The following is a 26,647-nucleotide window of genomic DNA, read 5'->3' as shown; positions in this document are numbered from 1 at the left end:
AAGAAAATAACAGACAGTAAAAACGAGAACGAGAGGAAAAAGGCGGAACAACAGTTGGCTGACAATGTCAGTCATGCTGGAAGACTACTCTTAAATCATGGATATTTAAGGGATGCAATCAATACAGAAAACAATGCTTATCTTGAAAGTGACACAGTTAAAAAAATCTTAAATAAGATACTTTATGGTAGAGAAGAGGTACATCGACAATCGGTACGAATTTGTATTTTTATTCATATTTTTAAATTTATATTATCTGTTACGAGCAAGGAAAGGATGTAACGAAACGATGAATCCTGCTTAAATTCCAAAAATTACAACGGTTAACTAATCAATTTGGGGAAAAATAAGGACAAACATTAAATATTCGAAAAACATCAGTTTAAAAACATCACTCCAAAAGTTTTTTTCTAGTTCAATGATGGAAAAAAAAAACAAGCAAAGCAAAGCAATTACGTTCTATCTGAATACTTCTGTTTAAATATCAGTGTTAAGGTATCCGCTTGACATTTTGGGAAATAGGTCAAAACGTTAATTTTAAGTTTCTTGTAAAACTGAACATGATTGAATTAACTATAAGCAAATTGCCTCAACAGTATAGAAGTCACCATTTAATAACCGCAGTGGATAAGTACAAAAATTGTCTGAAAAACTAGACAAAATGAATGTAGAGTATATATATATATATATATATATATATATATATATATATATATATATATATTTTAGTTAGTAAATTACTACATATAATGTCAGTTTATTTGTAATTCATAATCTATTTTCAGGCCTTATGTTTTTTTGTACTTTCTGCAGTCCACATCATTGTGTTACCTTTATTAATGATAAATATGGAATACAGTCTTTTACGTTGGTAAGGTCCTTTAGTTTAATGATTTTTAAACATGTTAAAGGCCACAATAAAGTAACAGGTTGTTTATCGGATTTATTGGTTCGATGTTTTCGAATTAGAAAATATACAGATTTATTTCTGTTATGATTGCCAGTGAAACAACTTTTAACCAGACAGCACAAGACATTGAACATATAAAAAGCATTAACAAAAATATTTCATACTGGATAGTGAACTGTTATTCACCCAAACGTGACAATAAGTAAAAAATATTTGTTTCTTTCTCCTTTAAGTCTAAGTGCAAGCATATGTTTGTTGATGTAAGTGTTCGAATACATCTGTTGTGTTAATCTTAATAGCATCTTGTTTAGTGAATGGATACCTTTATAAGAACTGTTACTTCTGTTTTGCAACAGTCTGAAATTTTGAGGGCAAATTAGTTCCATGTAAAAGAGGTGTGTCATATCGGATATGATCAATCCCATTTTCAATAAAATAGTTTTATTTTGAACTTACTTAATATAGGATTTTTGAACTTACTTTATATAGGATTTTTGAACTGGTGACAATTTGTCGTAATTTACTCATCGGATAAGAAAATAACATTGACAGTAAAAAGCATGGTATTTCAATATTCAGGCGGTTCCTAGCTATCTATTTGAAGCACTACTTGTAACCCTAATGCCCCTTCACTCTGTAATGTCGATACAAGAGACATGGAGAAGTACTATAATTGTAATGCTTATTATTCTAAATGAAAGATGCCGCATACTATTTCTATACAGCTTAATATGGATATTTCAGGATCAGAAAGAAAGACCGTAACATACTCAATAAATTCATTCGTATGTTTTTATAGCTAGCTGATTTCTTTTTTTCATATCAAATTACTTAGTAAAGAACACATACCACTTTTACTTGATACTGATGTTAAGTAAAAATAAACATTAAGATACAATGTTTAAAGTCAAACGTTTACAAATCACAGATATAAACACACACACATACACTCATACACTACCATGGAATTAACTGTATAGCACAACCAAGATAAAGATAAACGTCTTAAGAAGACAAACAATTAACGGAACTAATATTCAAGCTAATTAAGAATTGATTAGGGGTTTATGGTTTCTATTATCAGTAACAGCAAAAAATAATAAAAAAAAATGGCAGTCATATTTTGTTTGTAAGTTAGTTTTCTTTTATTGCTAATTTTGATTATGATTGATTATCAGTTCTATCGGTATTATAATTACAATCTTAATTATTTTCGGGAATTATGACTATGAGACTACGAGAATATTCGTATATTATATTAAGTGCATGTAATTTCCAACTTGGATCCTTTTCAATTATGTTTGAATGACTTCATATTATTTAATATACATTGTATTTTATATTGTTTGTGTCACTGATATATTAATTTGGATTGTATAAACAAACAATCAAAAAGGAAAACATAGACTGGAATATCGCCTTAAGACACTAAATGATTTTTTTTTAATTTAATTTTATTGTTTTGTCATAGTTGAATTAAATGCCATAAACGAACTAAACTAAATTAATTAAAGGCTTTCCATATGATATGTGAATAATTGCCATGTATATATCAAATACCTTTGTCAATACTGAATTTATGAATTATTTTTTTAGGTTTTACAAGAAGTATCAGTTACATTACGTGAAAGTTTATATACATATGGTAAGGAACTTTATATTTTCATCTACTTGATAAGTTAAAGCACAATATCATGAGTTTTTATGGTCATTGCATCAATAAATACAAAATAAATATTTATCTTTTTATAGATACTTAAGTCAGTGGTCATTCATTAAGATGATAAACAACATCAGTAGCAAAAATATATCCTGCAAGACCATCGTGTATTATGTGTGAGGTTGATACAAAATAATTATCAACAAGATTGGGGTACCTTCCGATGAACCTTTTGAAAGAAAAAACGTTATATCAAATACCCTAGGTTCAATAACTTTGTTGGCAGACGCAGGTTACGTTTGAAAAACTCTAAGTTGCAGCTGCATGCACTCGAATACTAAATAAGTTGGGAATGGCATATTCCATATGCAGGTGAAGTTGGAATATTGCAACTGAAGTGAAGGAAATTGATAATGTCACAATTAAAATTGTCTCGTTTGTCATAAATTCTGGTACTGTTATGACCAGGTGTGTCAAATACGAGGTATAAGTCTAAAAGTGTGGTGGAGGAAGCCGTATCTGTTGTTTCTTTCACTTCTAGTTCTGAAGGATTTATAACCTACTAGTTTTTTTCTTATTAGATAGATAATTTGGCAATTTTATATTTTTATGTTTTTGCAATAGCTTGGTTACACAGTTCTGCTGATGGCATATTCATACATGTTGCTGTTCGACTACAGAGCTGATGGGATCTCCTACACTGACTATTTCATCATTATATGGATGGCAAGTTTTTTTGTGGATGAAACAAATCAGGTTGGTCATGTTAGCACATTATATTCAGTCTAATTATTGACTTTGATTTCACAACACGCCTTAAGATGTGCAAAAGGTAATCGTTTATAAATAACTATCTGCTTTAGTTAGTGATTTTGCAAGTATGTTGACAAATCAATAGAACATATATGATTTGCAAAGATTTTTCTTTATCTTTACAAATGTACCCATATCAAACATATCAACCAAAAATATCTAGCCAACGAACATATCAGAGACAACATTACCTGTACTACAAACTATTAAACAGTCTGAAATGGCCTAAATCTGAACTAGACTGTACTAAATTTTATTCGACTTTTCTGAAATGGTCTGAATTATTCTTAATATTACTCGACCCTTATCTTAACAATAGTACTGCTGTGTACTGAAACATTATCTTTGCCGTTCACAAAAAGTCTGAACTATAACTCAATCAGTTTTGAACAGTCTTAACCCAATCTCGGTCTGTGTCTGCCCAGTTCTAGATTGGTTTTTCATAGTTGGAACCATACTTAACCAAAAGTCTGAACAATGCTCGAACAATCTGAAACCTGTCCGACCAATAATCTTTAATCTTTTTTTAAATTTAAACTGTTTTTATGACTTTACGTTTACTTATTGAAAAACTAAGGCTTTTCTACCTCAGGAATAGATTACCTTAGCTGTATTTGGCAAAACTTTTAGGAATTTGTGGTTCTCAATGCTCTTCAACTTCGTACTTTATTTGGCCTTTTATAACATTTTTGATTCGAGCGTCACTGATGAGTCATTAGTCGACGAAACGCGCGTCTGGCGTAAATAAACTTTTATTCCTGGTATCTATGATGAGTTTATTTGCAACCACTGGGTCGATGCCACTGCTGGTGGAGTTTTATTTCCCCGAGGGTATCACCAGCCCAGTAGTCAGCACTTGTGTTGACTTGAGTTATCATTGATATGTCCAGCTGGATATGTCCATAATTATAAATTAACTGTTAACAAAGCTTTGAATGTTTGAAAAACTAAGGCTTTTATACCTCAGGAATAGATTACCTTAGCTGTATTTGGCAAAACTTTTAGGAATTTTTGGTTCTCAATGATCTTCAACTTCGTACTTTATTTGGCTTTTTATCACATTTTTGATTCGAGCGTTAGTGATGAGTCTTCAGTAGACAAAACGCGCGTCTGGCGTAAATTTAAAATTTGATTCCTGGTATCTATGATGAGTTTATTATATGGCAGCTATAACTATTTAAAGATATTTTACAGAATTTTACATCCTAACATGATTATAAGATTCATCTTTTCGAGATACATTGTAGTTGAATTCCCCAGATAATTGAGTTTCCAAAAATAACCACGGAAAGCGAGCCAATAATTTGAAACAGCACTACGTTTAATTCTATTTGATCGTATAAGTTTATGAGGATTCCTTAAATTATTGACATTTTGATTTATTTAACATCATTATCAACAAATAGATGCACGACCATTTTGAATTGCTTCAGATCATTGTTGCTGTTATCAGAGGCAAATGGACAAATTATTCTATTGATTGGTGGAACCTATTAGATTGGCTGATGATCGCATTATATACGACCGGAATGCTTTTGAAAACCGGTGAAGGATCAGGTTTTCAAATTACTTCAAAATTGTTATTAGTGGTAACATTTACGGCACTGTGCACACGATTGCTACATTTTACCTGCATGACTGAGTTTCTAGGACGAAAGCTAGTCATTAATCGAAAAATGGTATGTACCTTGTTTATCATTTTACGCATTACAATGGATCAATCCCAGAATTGAGTGCTGAAATTGTTTTTACTATTTAAGATTCATATGTCGTTTCATTAAAATTGTATTTACATCTTGCTCAGTCATGGTTTTATAGCAGTGAACAAAATCATGATGCTGTGATAGGTATTTAAAATACCAACGAACATTTGCATTTAATAGGATTTATTCCTGTATGGTAGGTATAACGTACATATGAATCAATAGCTTTTAAATGATCATTTAACTCATAGTGTTAGGATGAAAAAACATAATGGACACACTGTAGGATAAACAAAACACCAGTATAGGAAAATGATTACGAAAACTGTAGAAAATAAATAATTCTTAAATATAGTTTCCTGAAATTAATAAATTTTTTTGGTGTTTTTTTTTACTGTAAACAACAAATGGAAGTTTTTAACGACCTTGACTGGCTATATAGCCCTTGCACGGTCAGCTTAACTGTAATAATTTTTTGCTATTATATTGCTTGTGAATTAAATATAACGGAAAAGCAAAACCAAAAGTAAGTTTACTAATATTTCTACATATGTTATATGTAAACAAATCCATATATTAATATTGCTATTCATTGTACTGTTTAAATTTACAGATTAAAGATACATCAGCTTTCATGATAATTATCTCAATTATAATGGTGTGGTACAGTGTATCTTTTTATGCACTTTTATATGAAAACTCCGATTTCACTTGGAAACAGATGGAAAAAATTCTCCGAAATGGTTATTGGATGTTATTTGGAGACCTTTACTTAGATGGTGAGCATTGATTCAAAATAAAATTGCTGATATTAAATGCGTAATTGTTTGAATAGTTTAATTATAAATTGTAATGTGAGGCCTTGTTATAAATCCTATCATTAAACACTGATTTTTTCCTTCAAACATGAGCAGTGTAGATATAAACCTCCTAGCTAATGTCATGAAAATCATACTTTGTGTAGGACCACACTGGTTCCTACAGCAAATACACCGATTACTAGTATATCATCATATTTCATTTTTTTATCGATAGCATATTTGGTTCAAACTATTTAAATTCTTGAAATTTAGTAAAGATATGTTGATAATATTCTGTCAATTTGATACCATCATTTCAAGGAGTGCGTTTAAGCATTTTTTTTATCCTTAGACTATACGGGTTTTGTTCACTTTGAAGGTAGTTGTATACATCATATTTTTTTTAATTTCCCACGAGACTGGTCATGTTGTATAATTGGCAGTAATATGACATCTGGCCTTTTCATTTCTATTATTTTATTTCATTTGCATGTGCATATATATGTTACAGTAAGTAGGTGAATAACATGTAATAACTACAATTTAGGAATTACATATAATTCCCGATGCACTTAGTAAATACAAGTAATTCCTTAAACGACCAAGTTAATACCACTAATTACTAGTTTTAAATAAAACTATTTACTAACCGTTAAAACAGTGTGGTAATATGGTCAGCTGATCACAAGTTATGGGAATACTAAGAAGATCAGTGAATACTCTTTAAAAGTGATCATCCTAAAAGATATATTTTTGTTAAAAGGGCTTTACCTACGAGATATACCAAAATTTATATATATATGAATTTTGTGTTTGTTAAATCATTAATGAAAATAATGTAGTGAAATTATAATTCTCTTTAAGCAGCCAATCTGGTTCTATTTTGTTAAAATAGGCTAAGAAACATAGTTGATGAGTTGTTCACTTGCAAGTGAATAATTTTACCTCATTGAATCCGTTTTCATGTGACCTTCAATACAACCCCTAAGTTGGAGATGGGTTACTTATGTATTCAGCTATTAAAAAATTGTAAGGGTCACACGGATCTAAGTGTATCGCCTACTTTTGCTGTTAGTCGCAGGCTCAACAAAAATGGGAAAACCATTATAGGATCAAGGATATTTTCAGAAAGTAATTAAAATTTAAAAAACTTAAACCACAGTGTGAATGTCATGTTAACTGGTAAAAAAGTAATTCTATTTTTAAGTTAAATACGGAAAAACTTTATTTAATTTTTACAAAATTTACTTCTGGAAATTTATCTCATAATCATAAACAAGCTTCTGTTCACGTTTGGTAGAAATCCAGGATAATTTAAGAAAGTTTTCAAAATTTAAAAAACCTTAAACACAGAATGAATATTTGTAGACACTGCTGACGGCGTATTGTAGGTTCGCTATGACAAAACGAAACTTAGACATAACTCAAAGAACCTGTTAAGATTTTTGTTCACAGTATCGCTTATAAAAAGCTAAATAATGTCAACATTGAATGTAAAACAAAAGTAATGAACCATTTAGCTGACTCATTCAATCCCCCAAAAAGATAATTCTTATACAGGTAAAGACAACGATAAAAGTTTGTTGTATGTATGTAAGCTTAAGATTGGAGATTTTGAAAAAACTCATAGAAAAGAGAAACACAGAAATATGAAAATGTGACTCTTTACACAATTCAGTTTGTTTGTGAAGACTTTCAGCTTCATCACAAAAGTCTGACAAAAAAAAGTCGTGGTTAAAATTGACTCATGTCATTGGGCGAATTGATCTGATTGATATGCAAAGTATGCCTGAAGGAGATTTTAATTTTAAGAAATTACGAGATTTTAAGAATTATCAAGATCATTTAAAAATTTGGCTTAAAAGAATTTCAATCATCAAAAAGAGCTCGCAAAGTTGCCTATAAAAGATCTAAAGGGACGAAAGATACCAAAGGGATAGACAAACTCATAAATCGAAAATAAACTGACAGCGCCATGGCTAAAAATGAAAAGGACAAATAGACAAACAATAGTACACATGACACAACATAGAAAACTAAAGAATAGACAACACGAACCCCACCAAACACTAGGGAGGATCTCTTCTTACAAATGTATTTCTCATTTTTGATTTATACAATTGACTTGCGGGTAGAAAATTATTGATTTTTTTTTATTTTTGGTGTTCTAATGCATTTTGTAAGCACCGCATTTAGAAAATCGTCTTTGCGAAGATATTAGAAAATGACAAAAATTTCAATACTTAGAAAACAACTGTTTTCCAGTTTCAATTCACAAATAAAACTAAAGAGTATGCACTTTTGATGTGCCCTATATTCCTTAATCCTTAAGTAAGCCCTAAAATGCCTGCCCCTTTAATTTCTTTTTAGTTTCTTGAATTAAGTTTTAATTTTAAAAGAAACAAAAATCAAATCATTAAAAAGCTGTAAAAATGTTTAAAAAAATCAGTGAATACCAGTAATCACTGAACTAATTAGAAAATACATGTTATTAGTAAATTGGCTAGTTATTACAGTAATTCCTAATTTCCCTTATTTACTGTAACATATATATCTATATATTATATTTTAGCAACTGAAATAGATTGCACATCAAACAGAACAATATATGAGATGGGTGTTTTACAACGTTGTCCTTCAGACCTTGGTGTATATGTTACCCCTTACTTAAAGGCATTCTATGGGTTGCTAGCAGTGGTGTTATTGCTTAACTTGCTGATTGCTATGTACAGGTAAAATATATATTTATAGTCTGTTCAATTTTTTAAAAAAAACCCTGCAATCAATTAACAATCTTAGATTAATTATGCGTTTAAAATACGATTGGAACTTTGCTGAAAAATACAGATGATAACATCTGATTGAGTTGATACCTTTTCAAAATAGTTTATTAAAATAAAATCAAATCTTACACGGCTTCTATAAATAAGCATGTTGACGTAAAAAGATAGTTTTAAGAACTTTCGTACTGCCAAAACAAAATAAAAATAGGAACAGGCACATAATCAATATATCTACTATGTCAATTGCATAACATTTGAATATATATTGCAACGTTCACAAAATTCACAAATGTATAAGTGTTCATTTTAATAAATTGTTAAGTACCCTGTCCATTTCGTATATTGACCATTTTCACTTTTAGAAATATGCATAAACACTTGGTGTTTTCTAATTTTCTTTTACTGTATGCCTTTTTCAGATTCTTTGTTACATATAACGTGGCTATGTATTTATACATTCCGCTATTATGTTATCGTGTCATTTTTAATGTTGGTTTATACATCTGCGTGTTTATAAAGTTATTAAGATAATAAAAGAACGTTAACTGCTGTACCCCTAATTTTGAAATTTATACCTATTATGTCTTTCTGATTTTTTCACACATCGTTCTCAAAATAATGTAATTTTATACTACTCTCATACAAGTGAGAGGCTTAGCTAGCTTAATGAACAGGTTTAATTCACCATTTTCAATATTAGAAAATTTCTGTGCCAAGTCAGGAATATGATAGGTGTTGTCTTTTTGTGTGATTGAGTTTTTGTTTGTGCCATTAGATTAGGGTTTTTTTTAATTGATTTTTCTGCGGAGTTCATTTTTTTTTATCTTACTTTTTATAAGGTTTGATATACAGATGAATTTTTTATTTCTCAAATTGAAAAAGTATAGCACATTTTTGTTCATTGGTCAAATTAGGTGCAAGTTATAATGCAAACATTTGAACTCGTGACTTTTTTTTTTGGGGGGGGGGGGGGGGGCTGCTATATCGAAATGTGTCATTATCACTGATTTGTTTTTACAAAAAAGCATGTATAAATAATTACAAAAACAGTTGCAGATAATAATTCCTTTGTTGGACAGTTAACCTCGTATGTTTGAAGGTGAAAAAATATTTAAGGTTTATCCTGTAAATACACAAATTGTAATCAGAATTATTAAAGTGTCCAAGTGCATCTACATATCATTGGTCTTTATAAGTAATGCATGTATTGTTTGTGTTACTTTATTTTTAGAGATAAGTCTCCTTATGTGATGTTAATACGTACAAAAGAGGATATGAATTCGGTTACGACAATTGAAACTTTCAATCAACTAAATTGGGATGTCAAAGAACATCTCGTCCTTTTACCAAAAATATCTTTCGGATTCCACGTTGTTGATAAATAATCCGTATCAACTTCACAAATAAAAACGGTAGTCTTGATTTTTTTTTATTTTTGGTGTTTAAACGCCACTTTTAAGCACAGCATTTAGGCTATTTTGTGGCGGTCAGTTTTTATTGTTGGAGGAAGCCGGAATACCCGGAGAAAACCACCACCCTTTGATAGGAAAACTGACAATCTTAGTCAATTAAGATTGGAGTCGTGTGCACCCATAGGAGCGGGGTTCGAACTCACGACCTCAGGGTTGACTAGCTAGTGATTACATTAGTAATTACTTATACCACTCGGCCACTGAGGACCCTTCTATAGTCTTGAAGAATGGATTCTATGTACCAGAGTTGTTTATCATCTCCATTACGTGGTATATTATTATGTTTTTGCATTTTATTTCTTTTACTCTTAGTTTATATCTGGTAATGTTCATATGGCGTGGCTCGGTACTTGAACATCCCACTATTATGTTAATGTGCTGTGTTAAATTTTGGTACTCTTCTCTTTGGTTTATGCTTATGTGCTTTGTTATATGCCTTTTTGTTTGTTTTTGTTGACTTATTTGTTTGTTTTTATAGTGTTTGTGATTATAAAAAGATGTTGACTGTTGTACCCCTATTTCTGACTTATTTACTTCTTATGCCTGTTTGTTTTGTTCACATATCGTTGTCAATATAATTGAATTTTATGCGGCTGTCACTACAGCTGAAAGGTTAAGCTAGTTATCAAACGAGGTTCATTGATAATTTTCTACATAAGAATATGCCTGTTCGAAGTCAGGAATATGAAAGTTGTTATTCATTAATTTTATGTGTTGGAGCTTTTACATTTGATATATGCTAAAAGACGTTCCGTTCAGAATTTTCCTCTGAGTTTGTATTTTGTTTTTTTGTTATTTTTAATTTTGACATCCGTATATTTCAAAAAGAATACTCACTTTAACCACTTGGTAATCTTCCTTATGAGCAGCAACCGTTCTATAAAGAGATAAATGTAGTACTATTAGTTTGTTTTTTATCTATACTGAACGACTTTAGAAACGCAACACCTAAATAAATCAGACTTTATCAAATAAAATAAATGATAAATGATATATAACACAAATTCATGGTTTATACGAATATTTAATCAATCTTTCAACGTTACAGAAAAAAATTACTGTCAGTCGAGAAACCAATGACGTAATGTTTGATGTCGAGGTAATGAGGTACACACGTACATTCTGGTTTTAAATCATCAGTATCAGTTGTGGCCACCGTTGTTTCGTAGGACAGCTTCTAATCTTGTTTGCATTGATTGACAAAGGTTTCTTACTGTTCTGCGGGGGATGTTTTGCCATTTCTGCTGTAATGCGATATCAAGTTCAGCCGCGGTAGTCGGCGGATTTGGACGAGAACGAATGCGTCTGCCCAACTCATCCCACATGTTTTCAATGGGATTTAAGTCTGGTGATAGAGCAGGCCATTCAAGAACATATACTCCATTCAAATTCAAAAAGTTTTGAGTCACTCTAGCGGTATGCGCACGTGCATTATCATGTTGGAATGTCAATTGATTTAACTGTCTATGACGTCGTAGCTCTGGAACGACAACTGGCTGCAAAATGTCATCAATATAGCGTCTAGCTGTTAATGTGCCATTAAAAATAACCAACCTTGTCCGAAAATTTATGTTAATAGCGCCCTATACCATTACACTTCCGCCACCAAATCTGTCACGTTCAAGCACACAGTTATCTGCGTAACGTTCATTTTCTCTTCTGTATATTCTTGTTCTGCCGTCTGCAAAACTGACATTGAATCGTGATTCATCGGAAAACACCACGTTATTCCAGTTTCTCCGCTGCTGCAACTGTTGCCTGGCCCTGATGTGGATTCAAAATCATCCCTTTATAGGGTCTCCTACAGCGAATTTGACGACGTCTAAGAATACATGATACTGTTTAAGGATTGATTGCTCTGCCATGGCTTCCAATACAATCGTTTGCGGTTGACGTCGCCGTCGTGAATCGATTCCGCAAATGACATAGTCTGATGGCATTTTGTTGGCGTGGCGTCGTTACTTGTGGTTGGCCGGGTCTCGGACGATCTTTTACTGTTCCTGTTGATCTTTGGCGTTGAAATAAACGACTGATTGTTGAGTTACTTACATTAAAATCTCTTGAAATAGCACGTTGGCTCATTCCTGCCTGTAACATTCCGATAGCTTGATTATCATCACTGAGTCGCGGCATTGCGAAATCCAAAGAAGTTGAATTGGTTAAATGAGGCAAAGAATGTAACGCATTTTTTAGACAAGAAAAACCGGTTTAAAATTTATTCAGCAACCCGCCGTCCCGCGTCACACATTTCATGCTCCCGTCGCCTCGTAATTACCTGGATTCCTCAGGTAAGACAATGATTGATTTTTACTAACCAGATAAATGTATGACGGGCGTACATCATTTTTTCACATAACAAAAAAGATTTTTTTTTTAATATTTTCGAAAAAAAATTAGAAACAGGTGTTGCGTTTATAAAGTCGGTCAGTATATTACTTTTTGCAGTTATTTGCCTTCATAAATATAGGTGTATTTTTTTTTTTATACAAAACAACCCGGACACAACTAAAATTATGTAATGTGCTTCAAGGCATACAATAAGACTACTATTTACCATGAATAAAATACAAACTACATTTTGTAAAAACAAATAATTTATCTAACAGAAATTGCGTGTTGCTGACAAGAAGGGTTCAATTTGCAACTTTCCGTCTTCAATAGTCTTTAAAGGATTACGGAAGAAGCAATCCTTCCTTTTAACAACAGACTAAGATACAATATGCATTGAGTTTGCTTTAAGTATTTTTATCTTTTCATGCTGAATATTTTTTGATTACATTGATAGGCAATATAAAATTGTAATTGTGTAATCGAATGTATGTGTGTATTGACTAATCTACATTTAAACAGATGACATTTTATTTTTTTCAGTGACACATACACTAAAGTACAGCAAAATGCGAATTTAAGTTGGTTGCAGATGCAAATTGATTTATTTGAGGAATACAGCATCAAAACGGTATTCCCAATCCATCTTCAGTTATTTGCATTAGTTGGAACAATTCCAGCAATTTTATGGTTTGGGTTTTACTATTTGAGAATAAAATTCAAATATGGCGTGGAAACAGTCAACAAGAAAAAACAAAATGCGATGCTTGTTAGAGGTATGATGACAGATGTGTTTATTTTTTAAGCAAGCTATATGTATCCTATGCTTTTCAATTTCACAAATTTGAGGTTGATTAGATACTTTTGAATGCAATTCTTTGTTAATCTTTATCACTTAGATTTGAAATGTCAAGATGTTTGAAGATATCAGTAAAAAGTAAAGACATACTTCATGTACTTTAATAGTTGTGATTTTACGGCACAAATCATGACGAATATATCTTTAGTAAATGATGTAAGTGCTAATATATCAAATATTAGCATGGTTAAATCTTGATTGATCTTGAATTTATATAGTTATGTATATATATATAGTTCAGTCTATGTGGCTGAGTGTTTTAAAGCGACGGACACAGTGCAGGCAGTGTTGTCACGATATCCCACTAGCATACGTTCGAATCCCGACGAGTGATAAACAAACATTTTTTTCACGCAGATCTAACATCGTTGTGCTGATATTAAGGATAGTTATAAAATTATGTTCAACCGTGTATCACCTTCACTGTTGATCAAATGGATGAATCTGTCTAATTGTTGTTACTTGTTTAGACGTTATGTACGTATCAAAGTTAGTATTTCTGTTTCATACGATCATTTACGATACAACTTTAGCTCATCTGCAAACAAATCCATCTACATGTCTAATCTATCATGTACTGTGTTACAACTGTAGTTTCTACTGACGAGGAAAGGTAACACTAGGCCACCAAAATCTGAATTATAAATTCAGTCTATGTGATTCCAGTGATTTTTAGGATTTTTCCAATCACTAAAGTTAAATCATCGAGGTGGTAGGTTAGAGATTGAATACTTCAGATAATCCACGAGTAATTAACAGAATGTAAAGTCCAACCAAAAATGCACACGGATATTCTTATTAACAAATGACAAAACCCAATGCTCAAACACGTCAAACAAACGGATAATAACTGTCAAATTTCTGACTTGGTACATTAATTTTCTTATGTAGCAAATGGTGGATTGAACCTCTCAAGTATAAGTCAGTAGTGAAAAAAAAATCATAAATAGGATTACATCAGTCAACATTGTGAAAGAAGTTAACTCACTATATAAACAAACAAATCTGTTAACAAAGACCAATCAAAGAGATATACAAACAAACCACACAATTAAACAGTGTTTCTGTTGTGTCGTTATTCTCCTCTTACATTTGATGTGTTTCCCTCAGTTTTATTTTGTAACCTGGATTTGTTTTTTCTCAATCGATTTATGAATTTCGAAAAACAGCGGTATACTACTGTTACATTTCTTTATTAGAATTGATTCTTTATATTCATTACTTATAATGTCTTTTGTACTTTCAGTGTTTCTTTATGATACAAGCTATGACGAACAAAAAGAGGCGACATTATGTGCGGAAGAAAAAGGTGTACTTGAAGCCAAAGGGTAATTAACAGCTTAAATTATATCAACATAGGTATATGTGTATCTATGTTTACTTCAACATGTTCAAAGTAGAATTCAAATTCGTTCTTGACAATATGTAATAAGTTGGAAGATTGTGTTCTATGTTCTGATTTTAAAATGATTTGTAGATTGATAAACTTATCAGTGTCATATCAAGATTGATTTTATTTTAATGTCTCCGATTTCGTATTCAAAAGACTATGGCTTTCGGGGATATTTTCATACACAAATTAATGGTTTTCTTATTTCTGTTAATTTATTTCATTTTTATTTACAAATTCAAATTAGCTGAACAAATGTTGATAATTATCTGTGCATTTTACATAAAGGAAACGGCCGAAATGCTGAGGTATTTTATAATTTTGTCATTTGAAAATATTTTCTTTGTTTTTTTATATTTGTAGACAATTTGCATTTATAAACTTTTAGTTTGTTTATGTATAAAAATCAAATCACAAAAATACTGAACGGGAATAGGAAACATTCAAAACGGAAAATCCCTAATCAAATGGCAAAATCGAAAGCTCAAACCCATCAAACGAATGGATAACAATTCTGATTGACGAGAATTGTCTAATTTGTAATTATTTTGCGTCTTATATTCTCTACCATTTTTCTAATGTTAAGAGTTCTTTTTTTTATAAAATAATGAAAGACGGTTGAATTATCAATATTTGATAAATTATTTCTGATTTATTTATTTTAATTGACTTTAATTTGTTAGTATTCACTTGGATTTTAGCCGAGTTATTTGTTTTTAGGATATCTATTCCTTTTCTTTGTATAGTTTCTTTTGCTATTGATAATTGAGCTATTCAGTTGTATTTTTTTTACTAACTTTCAATTGACTTACGCATTATTGTCTTTTCATCGGTTTGACCGTTTTCATCAAATAGGTCATAAATACATATTATATTACTTTTGATCCAGCTTTATATTATAACTTGTTTAATTTTTGATTTTTATGTTTTTGTTTAAACGGCGGAAAAAAAGTTGACTAGGACATGCAACTTATATGCAGCATATACATAATTTGGGTCTATAATAATAAGAAATTAAATCTCGAAACTACTAAAATTTTCAATTAAGAATCATAATTTTTTTTTTTAGTCTTGTTTAAAACTTAAAATAAATTAATCAATATTTAATTTCGAACACTTCAACAGCAGCAATTTCATGAAATCTCTAAGAAATGTACAATAATCAGTTCGTTTAATGACTGAGAATGGATGTAGAACACTATCATAATCTTTATAATAATCGAGGGGTTCTATAAATGGTATCATCGAAATGCAGAAATAACTGATCTGTTAACAAGTTGGTTCCACTGAAAGATGCCAGTATACAGTATTAATGTAGACATCTTTTAAATAGTAGAATATATGCTTATTGACATACTTTTCAAATGGTATAATGATAATTTTTCGTGGATAAAGTTCTTATTCTATTGATTTTAGAAAAATTGACCTATCCGATAGTGATGCAGTAACGGTAAGTCATCTATTTACTATAGTTACTAGAGTGAATCCAAATTGAGTTTTCAAACAAAATAAATAAAATGAAAACTCGATTAATATACGAAACTTTAATACTATTTCTAAGTTTTATTAATACTTTAAATGTTATTGTCGTTCAAAAAAATTTTTAGTGGAAACTCCGTAACTATTGAAACTTGAATCATAAATCAAAATCGACTTTTTATTTAATGATTTGTCCGCTGTTTGACTTATTGTTTTACTCAAAATATGTGACATACCTCCTCTACATCTAAACCAGGAAAACATAGTTAGCACGTTCAGCATGTGAAAGTTTAAACACTACAGAGTCATTTACCACAAAAGCTAGGTGGCCGTCCTTATCAGGGATTTGCCCGATTACAATTGATAATCGAATACGGGAATGATTTTTGTGTAATTCAATTATAAAGACAATATGAATAATTTTTTCAACGTTTTGAAAACGTACACGGTCTTCCTTTAAAACATGATGGTTAAGTAATTTTTTTATTGATTGATTTATTGATTGATCGACTGATGAATGAAGACCCCGATCTCATTTTATCACAAGGATCAGAATCTGCATGATTGGTTTATGTTGGTTGTTTGGTCAGTTCGTTAGTTGATTGGTTGATTTACTAATTCATTGATTAAAATTTAACGGCACTTCAGCTTTTTACAAGAACATCGGATATAAGTTCCCCATTCATACCGATAGTGGCTGTGTATTTACAAATCCCGCAGATTTAAACGGACATTCTGAACCCATTAAGTGCAAACAAAACAGGTTCTTGGGAGAAAATAAACCTGCTAGTGTTATAGGATATTTTTAGTGACGTCAAACTGCTACTTATCGGTAAAATATGCTTTCTTTGTGGAAAACTAAACAGTAGCTTAAAACAAGTACATGGACCTTTTCTTTATAACGACAAAACAAAACGACATACGAAAATGCCTTACCAAGTCAGAAATATGACAGTTGTTGTTCATTCGTTTGATGTGTTTAAGCTTTAGCTTTTGATAAAATACTTTTCGTTTTGAAGTTTCCTTGGAGTTTGGTATTTTGGGAATTTAACTTTTTCGATACTGTATGCAGATTTTGTGTTGGAGTCTTTTTTTCTTCTTCAAATAATATAAATATGCAGCAAAAATACCGTTTTTAATAAAATCATGAAATTTTAATAAACATGATTTTTCTTCAGAAAATATTTTTTCAAATTAAAAGTATTCAATTGTATAGACGATATTTTAAATCGATTTTGAAAAATCTGCATGTGCTTATCCGTTGAAAATAAAAACGTATATCTGTCCAAGGCTAAAATGTCGACCCCATTTTCCTCTAAATTTAAGTATAATTTGTGTACATATTTGAATTAAATTAGTGAAAAATAGCTTTATGGAAGTTTTCTCGCCGTGGAATCAAAATTTTATATGTATGCACTTGATAAGAACAATCATTGTATAATCTTTTTAGTAATTTTCACTAAAAAAGAATATATCGCAAATTAGAAATTCTTGTTTTGTTTATTTGTTAACGTCGTGTGTGCAATTATTTGATTTGAGTAACATTTTGCCTTGGAAGTTTTACTTCGCATACCTAAATGTGGAATGTGTTCTTCTGCCTTTAAATCCGCACGCTTGGTAATGTGTGTGATGTCAAAAGGCTCATTGGTATTTGATAGGCAATATTTAGCCTTTTAAAGCGTGAATTTTTTATCCGACAATTTGTTGATTTTGTTATTTCAGAGGCATGAACATTGCAATAATGTGACCCATTTTGACAATACAATATAAAGTTATGACATGAAGTGACTAAAATTTTGGTTAAATTGTTTTGACGATATATATAACTCTATCTGAGAAGAAGCAGTATAAAGTTAATGTAAAATTTAAACCATGATCTTAACGTCATTTCCTTTTCGATCGACACAGTACATCAAATGAAGAGATTAAATAATTAAAACATATACATCTTTCCATTATTTAATACCAGATACCAAGGCAAATATTTTTGCCCCTCCCTCAAAAACAATAATTGTTTTTAGGGTCTAGATGAGGTTAACAGAATAGAAGAAAACATGGGAAGAATAAATTTTAAAATATAGCAAATAAGCAAAAGCAATAAATTTGTCAAGAAAATGCAAATAAAGAACTCCTTATATTGATCCTTTTATATTTTCAAACACCATCAAACTAGTGAAATGACTTTCAAAATATCGTATTTAAAAGCTCGTTTTAAAATCCGTTGGAGATATTCCCCGTTTCCCTTTCCTTTTACGTTTGAGTGTCTTGTAGTGAATCCATACAACAAAGATAGATTAAGGTCGTAGATATAAAAAAAGAAGATGTGGTATGATTGCCAATGAGACAACTATCCACAAAAGACCAAAATGACACAGACATTAACAACTATAGGTCACCGTACGGCCTTCAACAATGAGCAAAGCCCATACCGCATAGTCAGCTATAATAGGCCCCGATAAGACAATGTAAAACAATTCAAACGAGAAAACTAACGGCGTCATTTATGTAAAGCTTACTTGTGGAATAGTTCTACATCGGGTTATTCCGTTTTGTTCTACAAGCTTGTAGCATTTTATTACAGTAAATTGTGATGATCTTCGCAAACAACTAATTATGGCATAAGTTAATATATTATATTATATATATATATAATTCTGTCATTAAATATAGGGTATCATACTTCAAAATTTAGATTAAATTAAGAAATTTCTTAAATAAATGTTATATTTAATAATTAGAGTGTTGCAGTTTTCTTAAATATAGACGAGCAATATAAGATAATGACACTGGACCAATGTTTGAGCAAATGTTGATGATAATGGTTAACATCAGCAATATATTAGACATTAGTGTATTTTTAACATTTTTCCAGTCCATTTTTTACTTTCATTATTAAACATGTTTAAACATGGATTTTGTTTGAAGTTTAAATAGTTTAAAAGGGCTACGTAAACATGGTAAAACAATCAATGTTTGTATACATGCGATGTACATGTAAAAGTGACTTTCTATCACAATACATAGTTCAACCTTTTTATCTAAGACATTGGTAGTAGTTTGGTGTCTTAAAACTTCTAAATGTATTTTTCTATCTTATCCAACATTTATTATGCATCTTCTTGTTAACACATCTGTGATTGTACAAATGTACTGTATTGGTAGATTCCAGTGTATTACTGATAGGATAACTCATGGCAAGCTAAACAAAACATGGTTTAAACTTCCACAAAGAAAACGTCAGTCTAACATTATAGATAACTATTCATCATTTCAGACATTAACCAAACTGACAAGTATAGAAGATGAATTAAAAGATGTAAAAACAATGGTATGTGACTCAATAAAATGTGTATACACTGAAATATTGCTAGCATTATTTTGTGAAATCCAGATGTTTTGTTTTAAATTTTCAAATATTGATTCTAACACGTAAATAACAGTAAATATACTGAACACGCAAGTTATAACTTTAGAAATCAAACTTAGTAAACATAAATCTTTAATTTCGATATTTAACTATCTAGTTAAGAGTACAAAATAGCAGTCCTTTTATGTATTGACATGCAATATTTTTGATATGGGTTTTTCATAACGTAAAATGTAACAATCTACAAAGCTGTTTATTGAGAGAATTAGGAATACTTATCCTAAGGAATAGATTACTGTTTTTGCATTCCCATATTATGATTTGAGCGTCTTTACTACGATACGTCCGTAGGATACATAAGTTATAAGCCTAGTAGCTGTGACGGTAAGTGCAATACCCTCTTCACTGTGTTGACAATGAGCGAAAAGAACCACTTTTCAAATGTGTCCGTCCAAATGCTTCTTAGTTTAGCCTTCATCAGCAACGATAAACATACTATTGTATAGGATATAATCTATCAAATAGTAAAATCGTAAGAAATCATACCATAAAAAGAGATATCAATGAATTTGCCACAGTGAGTTAAAACTCAAGATACCTACGTGAAATTCCGAAGCACTAACAACTGAACTGAACATATCGACGTGTATAAACTCCACCAGCAGAGGTTATAGTTCATAACATTCAATTTGAAATAAAAATAAAATACATAATATTAATTATGTATATATGAGTAATGACAGAACATTTAGTATAATGAATTAATCAGCACATTAGTGGTTGACAGAGTAGATTTTCACAAAGTATTGTCAATATACTGGAATTGTATGCAACTGTGAGAGGTTTAGCAAGCTATAAAGCTAGGTTAAACCCTCATTTTCTACCTTTGAAATGCCTGTACCAAGTCGGGAATATAACAGTTGTTATCCATTCGTGTGCGTTGTTTGTACTTTAGAATTTGTTTTCTGAGTAAAGACTTTCCGTTATGAGCTCGGATTAAGTTTTTGGTTGTTTTACTCTTTGTTATCCCAAAAAAAACATTTTCAATCGTTCCGAAGTTCTATTTATATAATGGTGCTGTCATATGTGATCAAAGAAAGTCTTTTACGTTGTAATATTGAATATAAGTACAATTCTTCATGAACCGATGAGTACTTATTGATCATATTTCTGAAACATCAGTATCAACTATGAATACAAATACTGGAAACATCTTTAGTTTATCTATATTTTTTCTATCCTTAGTTGATCAAAACACAAGAAGATATGGAAGAAAAATTGAAAAAAATGCTGGATAAGGTTAGTACTACTACTAGCAATGTATGTATGTTCAACATGGCTGCCTAAAAGGGTTTATTGCACCTTGAAATGGTGTACATTTAACTTAATATGTTTATTTCATATAGTGTACATAACTAATATTATGATTCGGGTATAACGTTCCATTTTACTTTCATTCATCATAAATGCCATTATGGTGTAATACCACCATTGATGTTCCCCTAACGTAGAACAGGCATTTTCTTATGAAGAAATGGTGAATTGAACATGGTTTTATAGTAACTGGGTTTCTTCATATAAATGTGGAAACTAAAACCTCCTGTTGAATGTTCATAACGTTATCTTAAGCATTCAGATGGCTCTCTCTCATGCCAGCTTAAATTGACATTATTGAACATATTGGTCAGTTACTTTTACGAAGTTGACCTTGGACAGATTGTTTTAATTATTTTAATGTGATATTTTTTGTCATAGTGCTTTCAACTGTTTGTATGCATTCATATTTTGGCGGAAATTATAATATATATATATTTTTTTAGATTTTAGATGCAAAAGACACTGAGAAGAAACGAGTGTGACGAGTTGTGAAATGAACGCATCTCTGTTCTTTTATATCTTTGAATTTGCTATCAGTTTATGGTATTCATGTGCCTATTGTAAGGCATCGGATATGTACAACTAAACTTATTAGAATCATACCAACTTTAAAGTCATAATGACATGACCCAGCGACATATTCATTTGCATTTATATTGGAAGTGATATTCCCTGTATCATAACTTGTCAAAGATTACAGGTTAACTGTAAATAGAATAAAGTCCTTTCGTTTTACAGCTAATAAATGAGTAAACGTACTGCTACCGTCTGGTCGCGCATTGTCACTCAAGATCAAGATAATGCGTTCCCCTATCTTTCACGATCAATTTTGATGAAAAATCTAGAAAATTCAATGTTTTTAAAAACTAATGAACAGATTCAAGGAAAAGAAACTTTTTTTTATTGTACTATCTGACACACCACAAATTAAGTTTTAAATACATCATGTCATATGGGATTGCCACCATTATAGGTACAAAACGTGGTTTTTTTAATGAATCCCATAGCTTTGTGTTGTCAGACAAATTTGTTTTCTTGATTTGTTCCTCGTTTTGAAAATACAGCAGATTTTTCACAGATGTTGAAGTAAAATTACGATGAATGACATTCACGGTCCGGTCGCAATACTTAACCACCGTTATGTATTCTTTCAAGAACATTTCCCCAATAAACCGAATGACGGTCATTGAAATATAAATATATAACCAGAGAAATTTTTTGTTTGATTCAATTCTGAAGTTATATAACTATTTGATCTGCTTTATTCTTGAAATCAATTTGGAAAAAAAAACAGTTCATTTTTTTAAATGATTTTTTATATGTCATGTTTAATTTTGATGAAACTTCTGTTTCATTTTAATCTTCATAAGAAACAAAAGAGATATAGGGAAAACATTGTATTTCTTATTTCGTTTTTGAAATATAATTGCTCCAATGGTCAAAACATGTGATCTATATATATATATACTTGTTTGATTTATGTTTAGATCATTTCAATCTATGCATAATTACATTACATTTTTAATGTAATCACAATTTTTGTATGTTAAGTTTATATATTCATGTAACCAAGAATGAACACACTTCATTTCGTGTAATTTCCATTTATTTTAATTGATATTAATAACTTTTATGTTATCATTGCTACTAAATAAAGATGTTTTAATTTTTAACTTGAAGTTCCTTTATTTTTACACTGCTGTTACTTATTTTTACTTCTGATTGATCATCAATATTACAAATACATTAAGATTTGTATAAAAACCCAAGCAATGTGGTTTACATGGATTAATCAGTCTCATACCCTAGAGGTCACGATTATAATTAGGAATTAACAGTTACTGTTAACCAACAAAAATATATTCTGCAAATAATAAACCTCGTTAACTACATCGTTTTCACGCAGTCCAGTCACATTTGTTTGTATTTGATTGCAATGTCATTTTCCCTTCATTAAGTGATAAAGTACGATCTGTTATTGTATTTCTTGAATGTTTCCCCTTATACGACAATACCGAAAATTATGATCAGTGATACAACCCGTGCAACTCCGCCAGAAGTTTCTTTTTCCTGCTCCAACCCAAAAACCTTGTTGATCAGTCTTAATTTCGTCAATATATATTCTTGTCTTACCTATCATACTAAAAAATATACGTATTTTTTGTAAAACTAAATGAATGTAAATAAAATTTAAAGTATTTATTATTCACCCGGAGAATATTTCAAATAAAAAAAAACATGCTTCTCCTCATACAAGTTTACGTAGCTGATAGGTGTGATACGTAAGTAAAGTTTTGTTAAACAGAAGTGAACATTTAAAACAACAGTCAATTTTGTGTTAACAAAATAATTTTTTGTCACTAAAGTCAATTTTGTGTCACAGGAGTCAATGTTGTATGCAAATAAGTTTATATTTGCATACCTATTTAACAAAAATGTTATCAGTGTAACTTTTTTTCATTATCTCTTTACACAAATTAAAATAGAACATCAATATTCAAATATCTTCGAAATACAAACGTTCAGACATTCAACATAAGTTATATTTCACTTTCGTATCGAAACCTCCAGAAAAACTCGGCATTCATTTGAGTTGTTTCTAAATTTAAATTATAATAGAAAATGGAAAATAATATTTGTTTATCCATGTGTAATAGTCGTCTCAAGTGCTGCACTATATGCATGCTTAATATGTACATGTACGATGCGTTAGAAAAGTGTAACTGAAATCGAAAATATGTACGTCTCTATTGTGTCTTCCCGCTACACATTAAGTGCTTATCATATAAGATAAGGGATGTCACGAGTACTCAAGTATCGCTCGGTAGTATCGAGTACCGAATACCAAACTGATACCCGACTAATCGGTTTCTTGTTAAAATGTTTTTGCCGTCTTGAATAACAAAAAAATATGTATATTGAGAGCGCATTTCGGTATATTTGAAAATTATACAAATTAAAATACGTTTCGAATGTGTACATCCCTTTCATCAAAGGTAGATTATGAACAGGGGCAAATTTTCAATACTCACACCATTAGTTAATCTTTTCTTTGTCATTCCACCACTTTTGTACTGTCAGAGCAATTTGATCATAAGTAGGACTGTAAGTTACGTAACTAAGGCTGTCAAAGTTGAGAAAACGACTCGTCCCAGAAACAAATTGATAAGACAAAATTTCTAAAAGAAACAAAGAACAAATTCATTGCACCCTACGTCGAACCTCAACAAATGGCTATAGGCATCAGTAAGTTCTATTTATCACAACTTTCCTGGTAAATGTGTTTCTTATCGCTTTAATCATTTTTCTGTAGAAGTTTTTTAATTGATTGATTTCAGTATTGCCTGTTTACGTAACAAGTCAAGTGGCATGAAGTAAATGAGCGATATATTATATACTTGGAAATTCTTAGGACTATTATATAGTTCTAGGTTATAATGTTGAGGGATTAACGTCTACAAAACAATGACTTCTCGATAGAATTGATCTAACGTTGTGTTCCATTATGTAGATGTATTTCTGAGCGAGTACTCGAGTTTCGTACGGTAAATCCAACGAGTACTCGATTAGTAATATTCACCGAGTTGACACCCCATATATAATATGCATTAAAGTTTGTAACGCAAGGTGATGAGAACTAAGACAATAATCATCATTTCACAATTGACACAATTGCAGTCCCGAATTTGGATGACCTTACTATATCTCAATTTCGAACATTACTAAAAAGATATTATAAGTCTAAAAGCTGGGGTCACACATTCATGACTTTTACTGCAGTCCCATTTCCGATTGAAATTTGTCAAAAGTTTGATAAAGATCCAGTGAAACGTGGATTAATGTTCAAACTTTAAATCAAATACATTTGTAAAATAATATATATAATCACGACACCAATTAGATATTGTTCAGGAAGCGTCGACATTCAAACGTTTCCAAGCGAATTTATCCCGATAATCCCGTTCAAAATCCGATTCTAACCGATTTGTACCTTTCGCAAGGTGAAAAACGATCGAATTTGTTGCGACCCTATTCTGATTCTAACGAATGTAATCCGAAAGAGATCAGACAGTGAACCAACGCTGACGGAAGATATCCGTTAAAAACTGTCTTCATATTTTGGATGATCAGGTACTGTCGGAACGTTATGCTATCAAAGTTCGCTGTACCGCAATGACAAAAGTTTTCTCTGGACTAAATCGTAACGTGTTCTGTAATTGCCAGGACTCTGGCGTTGGTATCATTGCTGAAATTCGTATTAATAACTGGACTGTTCCGGAACGGTTTCGGTAAAGACGGTTTGCATTTGACAAGATCTGGACACAATCTGGACTCAATCGCCTAAAAAACATCAATGTCAAATTTCTCTAGAGCATGTTTGTTCCATAAGACAACGTCCAGAAAACACACAACATTGTTAAGATATTGATCCGATATAGCAGAATCTGTTAAAAGAAAGTCATGATCGTAATCCGACTTCACGAAATCGGCCGAATTTCCGCGAATGTTACGGGACGCACCCAACTTTCGGGCGATTGGCCATCCTCTCTGGGCAAGTTCCGATCTATAGGAATCTGTAACGAGTGTATACGACTTCATGTAGACAAAGATAGAACATTCTAGATAATTCAGGAAAGCAATCCGACTTTTTCAATTTTAGTTTCTTATTACTGTCTATAATGGGAGCCATAATCGGCAATGTGTGAACGCCGCATAGTAGAGGTTTCTCAACATTTTACGAACGTATTGTTTACCGATATTGCAGTGTGTTTAAAGTTAACAATTCTATAGTTGCATTTTTTATTGTGGTGAAACATCGGTGTTCCAATTAATTTTCTGTTGTTAAATGTTATGTGTTCTTACGTTAGGTTTCGATTGTTTACATGTCGAATATATGCGTTCGATTTATCTCCCTTATCCATTTAAAAAGAACAGTGTCAGTGCCTAATGTTGTTAAAAAAAATCGGCGCGGCTGGTTTGCATTTCATTTAATCCATTGTTGGATGTTGAACGTTCTGTGCCTTTCACTACAAGCTAAGCGTTTGTAAAAGGATGTAAAAGTAATTGAGATGGCACAAGTTTAGCATTTTTAATTAATAATATACAAAAAAAATCTTAAATATGGAGCGAATAAAGGAGGTGAGTTTGGGTAAATTCTGTTTCCTAGATTAAAGCACCCAACAGGAAAGTCACAATGTGTGCTTGGTTCAATTGGTCCGAATTGCTGTTAAATCATTTTTTTGAATAAGTTATTAAATTATAAAGGAGCACTCGATCAATCGCAAAGTTATAGAGTTGTATGTTGAAAGTATGAGTGCTACAGCACCAACAAAATTGATAGTTACATAATTTTTAAAATTTACATTTTCTTTAAATTCCATTTCCAATGTAAAAAGAAAAAATGAGAAAAATAAAAACCGAAGAAAACATATACAGCATGCCTTTAAAATTCCATGAAATAAAAAAAATATATATATACTAAAATTTGAAAGATTATAAAACATACACAAAGAGAATAAGAATTGTTATAAAAACAAAACGAACCCCCCAAAAAAAACTAAATACATTACAGAACATCTTTTTAAGTGTTAACTGATTTTTTTTTTTCAAATTTATTTCAACATGTTCAATGTTTCCATTTATTCATCTTCTTGGGGTTGTCAGTTTAGATAGAATATAAATCAGTTATAATTATTTAAGGTCAAG

At 30.9% G+C, this 26,647-nt stretch overlaps 1 protein-coding gene across 1 annotated transcript; it reads left to right on the top strand.

Moving 5' to 3' along the window:
• Positions 1-22,588, top strand: LOC143056759 (transient receptor potential cation channel subfamily M member 3-like). Its single transcript, XM_076229911.1, has 13 exons — positions 1-213; positions 786-871; positions 2,507-2,555; positions 3,195-3,326; positions 4,817-5,062; positions 5,700-5,865; positions 8,459-8,618; positions 13,013-13,245; positions 14,575-14,656; positions 16,135-16,168; positions 19,472-19,525; positions 20,810-20,863; positions 21,385-22,588. Exons 2-13 carry the CDS (start codon positions 840-842, stop codon positions 21,421-21,423), a joined length of 1,281 nt encoding a protein of 426 aa, XP_076086026.1. The 5' UTR covers positions 1-213; positions 786-839; the 3' UTR covers positions 21,424-22,588.
• The last annotated feature ends 4,059 nt before the right edge of the window (positions 22,589-26,647 follow it).

Source organism: Mytilus galloprovincialis, chromosome 13, assembly GCF_965363235.1.
Source record: "Mytilus galloprovincialis chromosome 13, xbMytGall1.hap1.1, whole genome shotgun sequence".
Taxonomy (NCBI): Eukaryota; Metazoa; Mollusca; class Bivalvia; order Mytilida; family Mytilidae; genus Mytilus; species Mytilus galloprovincialis.
Note: the sequence above shows the minus strand (reverse complement) of the source record. Positions and strands in the feature narration are given on the sequence as shown.